Genomic DNA, 8304 nt, shown 5'->3' with positions numbered 1-8304 from the left:
GAGTGACATGGAGGAGGAGATGGAGGAGGAGGAGGCTCCTGCTGGCGTATATCTGCAGAGAGGTCCTCCTCACGTCACTGAGCAGAAGCCTGCAGGGAGGTGAAGACACAGGAATCATCTTCTCTCTGTATAAAACCACAGATCCTCCTCCTCTCTGACGCATCCCTCTCCTCCTGCGGGTTCTCCTGGTTGTCCTCCTCCTCCTCCTCCTCCTCCTCCTCCTGGTCGGACATGTGTCGGCCGGCTGCAGCCCTGCTCGCGGCTCTGGCCGCTTCTCTCTGCTGCGGAGCGATGGACCAGCCGCTCAACAGCCGACCCATCATCGGTAAGACTCGGCTTCATGTGCCTCTGTGTGTCGGTGTCCGTGCAGGGAGCGGTGGTGGACTCTGTTGGTTTTCTTATGTAATTTAACATGGAGAATGTCCTAGAAAAGATGTGTGTGTGTGTGTGTGTGTGTGTGTGTGTGTGTGTGTGTGTGTGTGTGTGTGTGTGTGTGTGTGTGTGTGTGTGTGTGTGTGTGTGCGCGCGCGTGTGTGTGTGTGAGAGAGAGAGATAGAGAGTGTGTAACTATCTTACTATTATGTCATCATTTAATTTACAACAATGCACATTATATCAGTTTGATTGAAGATTTACAGTCACAAAAATAAATAACACAGTAAACACAACATAATGTGAATAAAACAATATACTAAAGATAAGGGGAACAAATGATATAGTGTGTTGTAAATGAACTGAAAATATAAAGTGGATACAGAGAAATGAAGAGATTTGTTTTTCCATGATGTGTGTCTCAGTAGTAGAGAGACTACACACAACTTTAAATGTGTCCTCGGGGCTTTGAGGTTACACACTGTCACCTGCACGTCTCAGCCTGAGTCACAATGTTTGTTTCTGGGCACAGACGCAGGTTCTGGGAAGAAACATTAATCACCATCAAAATACCGGGCAACATACGTTTGCATCAACTTCTCTATGTGTATATCTCTGTGATAGTTGTGTATGTGCGTTAACCGTCTCCTGTCCTCTGTAGGGGTGTTGGCACAGGAATCCCGTAAAGACGAACAGGCTACAAGGGGCTTTTCCTACATCGCTGCTTCCTATGTGAAATACCTGGAGGCAGCTGGGGCCAGAGTCGTACCTGTCAGGTAGGACCAATCAGAAATCAGACTTATGACTTCACTCTCTGCCAGAGGGCTCAGTTCCCTGGCTTGTTCCTGAGATTCAGATCTACAACTGCATTCTTAGACACAACATGTCCGGACGTGCAACATCTGAAACCTACAATTCAACAAAGTGAAAAGTAGAATAAACAGTGGATACAAATATCGATAACTCAAGTGTAAAGCTAGAGACACCTGGAGAAAGTTTATTCTGGATCCTACTGAGTATTTTTGTCTGATGTGACACAGATAAAAATAAGTTCAAGTGATGTCAGAAGACAGGAGAGATTAATTTTGAGCTGGTTATTGATTCAGCATTAACTCCTATGGGGATTTAACTCAGTAAGAAGTGGACGTCCTCATATCTGATGTTAGGGTTTCGTTTACGTTCTCTCTTCGGCGGTTAAACCTGATGATGGAGTATAATTCAAGATGTATTTCCATAACTCTTCATCTATAAGATGTCTGCATTTAATTTGTCACAATCATCAGGTGGGATTCCTTTTATAGGAATCCTTCTGGATAAATACTTAAAGAGTTAAACGTCCTAACTCACACACTGGTTTAACTGGGGTATGTCCCTGGCCCACAGACCTGTCAGTCATGGTGGTGTGATTTGATGTGGGTGGGGTTATAAATATATATATGCTATAACGTGTAGGTCCTGAGTTTCCTCTACATGTTGAGATCACAAACCTTCTTACAGCTGCTGTTTCAAATTCACATTGATACGTTGATACGGGTTTGAATTGTCATTGATGGTTAATTGGTTTTTGGCTTTAATTAGTTTTTCCACATATTTTTTCTCCACCAGAGTAAATCTCACAGAAGAAGAATACACCAAGATATTCAACTCAATAAACGGGTGAGTTTAAACACTGCTCTGATCTCCGTATGTCTGTAGATGCTCCTCATTGTTATGTATAATGTGAAACTTTCAAAATTGTATTTAGATGATTTTGTTCAGGATAAATCACTAAAGCCGGAGATATACTTGCTGTTCAATACACATACGTGTGATGGCTGCTTCGATTACCCGACGACCATTTGGATAATCTCAGAATGAGCAGTATAATAACCTCCTCAAGGGTCGGCATGTTTATTGTTTGCATCATGCAAATCTGGAATCTCTATAGGGTCTGATTTCTCCAGTGTGCCCTCTAGTGGTATCCTCCGGTAACACACGTAGTCTGGTCTAACAGAGCACGGTCTCCCCGCAGGTTGCTGCTGCCAGGAGGAAGTTCCAATCTGCTGACGTCACAGTACAGTCGTGCCGCCAAGATCTTATACAACTTGGCTCTGAAGGTAAATTAAACTTGTTTAACTGTGTTAATGATGAAGTCACATCTGATATAGATCAGATTATAAGTGTCTTCCTTTTCCTCTCATGTATTGTCCTGTTGGTTGTCGGTTCTCCTTCTGATCGGTGTTTGTAAGTGTTTATATCGTGCACTGTGCAGATTGTCAGTTTCTTTCTTTGGGTTCAATCTGGCTTGTTTATACCTGACATGTAATCTGATAATCCTCCTCATTAATGCCTCTGTCACATGACGAGAACAGTTGAAGACAAAGAAGCCAGACAATGGAAACATATCCTGGGTAATTAAAAGGTTTTCAAATCTTCCCCTCCCTCTCTCCTCCCTCTCTCCTCCCTCTCTCCTCCTGCAGGCCAACGATGCCTCGGACTACTTCCCCGTCTGGGGAACTTGTCTGGGCTTCGAGCAGCTGACTGTCTTAACAGCGAAGAAGCACCTGCTCACGCTCACTGACACCCACGCTGTGGCTCTGCCGCTCAACTTCACACGAAGTAAAGTTCACTGTCCTCTGCTCTCTTTGAGCGACCTCACATCATCACATCTCTACTGTTCCCACATGAGGAGCTTCACACGTCCTTATTCGATGGAAACACGTTTTTATAGACATCCTTGGTTTTGCGAGACTAACACTTGAACCCATTTCAATCAGTTAAGATGTCTTTTTCATGGCATCTTGAATATTATTGCAAAACAACCGTAGCACAATGATGTTGTTTGTTTTGGACATTTGATGTGGGATTCCTTTTATAGGAATCCTGCTGGAAAATTATCATAAAGAGCAAAATTATCCTACATACCTGCAGGACTCAAATAGTATATGTGTTCAATCCACAGCCTCTTCACTCATGGTGTCTAGTGATGTATGATGTGGGCGGAGCCAAAATGAATGAGACTGATCTGAATCTTCCTTTTTTAAACTTACTCACATCAGGAGGCTTTTCTTTTCTTCACTTCTCTCACAAAAACGACTTCACACGTCCTCTGGCATGTGAACAGTTATCCTGTCAATTCCACTAATTTAAAGGGATGAATGGGGATTGAACCCATAAGTGAATTTAGACTGTGTCATACTGTTACAAATCTATATTAACCATCAGGCATAATTACCATATTCACAATGAAGGCATGAATAGAGATTGAACCCTGATGTTTGGTTGACGAGTCTCTGTGTCTACTAATCTACATTGATACGCAGATTCAGTAAGAATTCTTTTTAAAGACTTTCCACCACTTAGTTTCCTTGGAGGAGATCTTGAAGGTTTTACTTGACACAGTTAGTGAGGGATTCCTTTTATAGGAATCCTGCTGGAAAATTATCTGTGAGAGCAAATTATCCTGATGAAGTCCTGGATCTCATCATTCATCATCATCTCTCATTTTCGTCCGCTTATCCGGGGTCGGGTCGCGGGGGGAGCAGCTCAAGCAGGGGGCCCCAGACTTCCCTTTCCCGGGCCACATTGACCAACTCCGACGGGGGGATCCCGAGGCGTTCCCAGGCCAGTGTTGAGATATAATCTCTCCACCTAGTCCTGGGTCTTCCCCGAGGTCTCCTCCCCACTGGACGTGCCTGAAACACCTCCCAAGGGAGGCGCCCAGTGGGCATCCTTACCAGATGCCCGAACCACCTCAGCTGACTCCTTTCTAAGTAAAGGAGCAGCGGCTCTAATCCGAGTTCCTCACGGATGGCTGAGCTTCTCACCCTATCCCTAAGGGAGACGCCAGCCACCCTTCTGAGAAAACTCATCTCGGCCGCTTGTACCCGCGATCTCGTCCTTTCGGTCATCACCCAGCCCTCATGACCATAGGTGAGGATAGGAACGAAGATCGACCGGTAGATCGAGAGCTTTGCCTTGCGGCTCAGCTCTCTTTTCGTTACAACGGTGCGGTAAAGCGAACGCAATACCGCCCCCGCTGCTCCGATTCTCCGGCCAATCTCACGCTCCATAGTACCCTCACTCGCGAACAAGACCCCGAGGTACTTGAACTCCTTCACTTGGGCTAAGGACTCATTTCCTACCCGGAGTAAGCAATCCATCGGTTTCCTGCTAAGAGTCATGGCCTCAGATTTAGCGGTGCTGATCCTCATCCCAGCCGCTTCACACTCGGCCGCCAGCCGATCCAGTGAGTGCTGAAGGTCACAGGCCGAAGATCCAATGAGGACCACGTCATCTGCAAAAAGCAGTGACGAGATCCTCAGACCACCAAACTGCAACCCCTCCCCACCACGACTACGCCTCGATATCCTGTCCATGTATATCACAAACAGGATTGGTGACAAGGCGCAGCCCTGGCGGAGACCAGCTCCCACTGAGAACGAAACTGACTGGCTGCCGAGGACGCGAACACAGCTCTCGCTTTGGGAGTACAGGGATTGGATGGCCCTGAGGAGAGACCCCCTTACCCCATACTCCCGCAGCACCTCCCAAAGTTTCTCCCGGGGGACCCGGTCATACGCCTTCTCCAGATCCACAAAACACATGTAGACCGGATGGGCATACTCCCAGGCCCCCTCCAGGATCCTTGCGAGAGTGAAGAGCTGGTCCGTAGTTCCATGTCCGGGGCGAAAACCGCATTGTTCCTCTTCAATCTGAGGTTCGACGATCGGCCGAACCCTCCTTTCCAGCACCTTGGAGTAGACTTTACCAGGGAGGCTGAGAAGTGTGATACCCCGGTAATTGGCACACACTCTCTGGTCCCCCTTTTTGAACAGGGGAACCACCACCCCGGTTTGCCACTCCTTTGGCACTGTACCCGACTCCCACGCGATGTTGAATAGGTGTGTCAACCATGACAGCCCCTCAACACCCAGAGCCTTTAGCATTTCTGGCTGGATCTCATCAAACCCTGGGGCTTTGTCACTGCGGAGATGTTTGACTACCTCAGTGACCTCCACCAGGGAAATTGACGACGAAACACCATCAACCTCGAGCTCTGCCTCCAACATAGAGGGCGTGTTATTCGGATTCCTGGATTCAAAATGTTATTGTGTTCTATCCCCAGCCCCCTCATTCATGGTGTTTGGAGTTGTATGATGTGGGCGGGGCCAATGCAAATGAGACACACCTTCACTCTTACAGCTATAATCAATATAAAAGTTAAATTTTCAGTTCTATTAAGTTTTCCGCAGCTACAGTTGTGACATTGAACTCTACATGTGATCTCATTGAGTTGAAGGAACCTTGGCCGTCACTCACTGACTCCAGTCAAAATGTCCAATGATGTTAGAGTCCAGGATTTAACAGATCCTCCTGCCTCACCACAAATCTGTGTCCGTCCCACAGGAGCCCGTTCCAGCCGTCTGTTTCGGAGTTTCCCCAAAGATGTGCTGAGGTCTCTGACCGAGGAAAACATCACGGCCAACTTCCACAAGTGGAGTCTGTCCACCAAGGTATTTCCTACTGGTCATTTACTGGTTTTCCTTTTCTAGCTCCTGTAGTTGTGGTATCGAGGCAAAGTATTTCTCTTGTAACCTAAATGAAGGTAAATGTAACCAAAGCTTTTCACAAGATGAGAACATTGAATTTGTGTGGATGTTCTTCCCCAAGGCAGATTACACACCCAACACTTTTCAAAGGCATGGATGGGGATTGAACCCATGATCTTTGGTTTACGAGACCAACGCCTTTCCACTTGGCCACCACACCACTGATTGTGACTTGTTATGGAATCAAATTAGTCTCTCGATGATGAATCGTCAGTATTTTGGTTACCACTTTTACCACAGTTATCAGGCTCAAACACATCGTCTATGACCTGTGAGCTCTAATCATTGCACCACACTACCAGCCTCACGTGATTGTATGTTCCTGCTTAAAACAAAAGGGATTCAATATGTTTAAAGTGCATGTATTCATTCACACAAAAGGAGCAAAGCGCGACTAAAACTCTATTGATGTTAAATGTGTGGATTTCAGAACTTCAGCGCGAATCCCACGCTGAAGAAGTTTTACAAGGTCCTGTCGACGAACCACGATGGGAAACAAGAATTCATCTCAACCATGGAAGGTACCTTGAGTGTAGTTTGATGTAAAATGACCGTGAGCACGAAGGTCCGAGCAGATGAATTAGTTTCATGTTGGAAAACCGCTTGAATGACACAAACTCCACAACGAGTCCTAGAAGATCGAGAGACGATCATCTGATAGAAAATAACTCTTGGTTGAATACTGACTGTAATGTCTCCGTGCATGAGTGAGGTGAGCTGACATTATCTCTGGTGGTTTCCAGCCTACCGGTATCCAATTTATGGAGTTCTGTGGCATCCGGAGAAAAACCCCTTTGAGTGGGTGGACAAACCGGGGATGATTCACTCCACCGCTGCAACAAGAGTCGCCTTCTACTCTGCCAGCTTCTTCGTCTCTGAAGGTAACACCAGGGATCTCTGTCAGCTTTTTTCACAACATATCCATATTTCTATGGCATTGGTTGAAAACTGTTATATAATCCATTGTTTTTAACATTTTAATAACACTACGTAAACTTACACAAACCTAGACAACAGATGATTTGATTTCACCTGCGACCTAACCATTTTCCCACCATGCCACCATATCATAACTGAGGGTGATTCCACCTTGACGTCTGCTTTGTATGGCGTTGTGGTATTATTTATTAGGACTGGTTTGCAAACCAGTATCACTCCAATAATTTCTTCTTTAACTCATCTGATAAGAATATAGCTCCGCCCATGTGAAACTGATAATAATTCCCAGAACCATTTTCTTGTGAAGTTAAATTAAGACTGAATCCAAACAACCCTGCAGATGTTCGTTGAGTTTGACCAATAGAATAGACTGAGCAACTCTAAGGGTCGTGTGTCTCCCTCATTTGAGGTTTTGTTCAAGTAGTCTTTGTAAAAAGACATGAAAGAAAACACAAACACATACTCCTGACTACGTTCTGCCTTTTCTGTCTTTTGTTCACCTCCTCTCTCACTTCCCTTCCAGCCATGAAGAACAACCACAGTTTCCCGAGTCGGGAGGAGGAGGAGAGAGCGCTCATCTACAACTTCTGTCCTGTCTTCAAAGGCATGGACTCCGTCTTCGTTCAGAGCTACTACTTTGATTGATGGAGGTGAGGAGCCCGTCACTGGGGGAACATCTTCAACCTGATGAAGTCACCGACCGTAAAGACCTCCAATGGAACAGCGACAGTTCTGTAATATGTGAATGCAGTGGTAAATAATAGTAGCAGAAAAGTGAAATAAAAGTGTAATGTTTGAAAAATAACATTATTAACATAACATACATCCATAAGACTCCGGATACTGTGATTAAAAAAGTAAAACTATTCAGGAGAGGGAGTCAGGAGAGACTGAATGAGTCTTGTGCAAAAGAAAGATTTGAGCAATTTAATTAAAGTATAAATCGTTATGTGGTGATCGTTGATGATATCGTGATCACATACCAATCACCAAGAAACTTGAGGTCGTCCAGGGTTCACAGTGTTAAGGCCGAATTATAGTCGGGTTGCATGCATCCACGCAAGACACGCAACACGCCCCTCTCGTGCCCTCTGGCGGCTTGCATGCGTCCGGCAATTTTTCTAACTACACGACAAAGTCTAACCCTAACCCAAAGTCTGCTTACTACATCCCGTCTGGAGTCTAGTTTCCGGTTTCATTCCCCACAATACGCGGAAATCTAGAAGAACGAATATGGACCAAATAGATGAGCACTTGGCAGAAGAGATCCGAAAGTATGACCACTTGTATAACCTGTCACTGACTGATTTGTCAGAAATAGGCTATGAGGAGCCGGAGTGGCGATCTAAATAAACAGTCGACGAAGGAGAAGACGTCTCTTCTTTGTGTGTTTGTATAATTC

General features: G+C 45.4%; 1 protein-coding gene and 2 non-coding genes across 3 annotated transcripts; 1 reads left to right on the top strand and 2 right to left on the bottom strand.

Annotated features, from left to right (window-relative positions):
* The first annotated feature begins 203 nt into the window (after positions 1-203).
* LOC128455807 (gamma-glutamyl hydrolase) lies at positions 204-8267 on the top strand. Its single transcript, XM_053439691.1, has 9 exons — positions 204-325; positions 1034-1148; positions 1978-2028; positions 2384-2468; positions 2832-2970; positions 5761-5867; positions 6394-6484; positions 6707-6844; positions 7426-8267. The coding sequence occupies exons 1-9, from the start codon at positions 232-234 to the stop codon at positions 7545-7547; spliced, it is 942 nt and encodes a 313-aa protein (XP_053295666.1). The 5' UTR covers positions 204-231; the 3' UTR covers positions 7548-8267.
* On the bottom strand, positions 1656-1712 carry LOC128425793 (U7 small nuclear RNA). Its single transcript, XR_008333177.1, has one exon. It is a non-coding gene; the product is annotated as a U7 small nuclear RNA (small nuclear RNA).
* trnat-cgu (transfer RNA threonine (anticodon CGU)) lies at positions 6052-6123 on the bottom strand. The gene has a single exon. It is a non-coding gene; the product is annotated as a tRNA-Thr (tRNA).
* Positions 8268-8304: the final 37 nt, after the last annotated feature.

The sequence above is a fragment of the Pleuronectes platessa genome, chromosome 2 (genome assembly GCF_947347685.1).
Source record: "Pleuronectes platessa chromosome 2, fPlePla1.1, whole genome shotgun sequence".
Classification (NCBI taxonomy): Eukaryota; Metazoa; Chordata; class Actinopteri; order Pleuronectiformes; family Pleuronectidae; genus Pleuronectes; species Pleuronectes platessa.
Note: the sequence above shows the minus strand (reverse complement) of the source record. Positions and strands in the feature narration are given on the sequence as shown.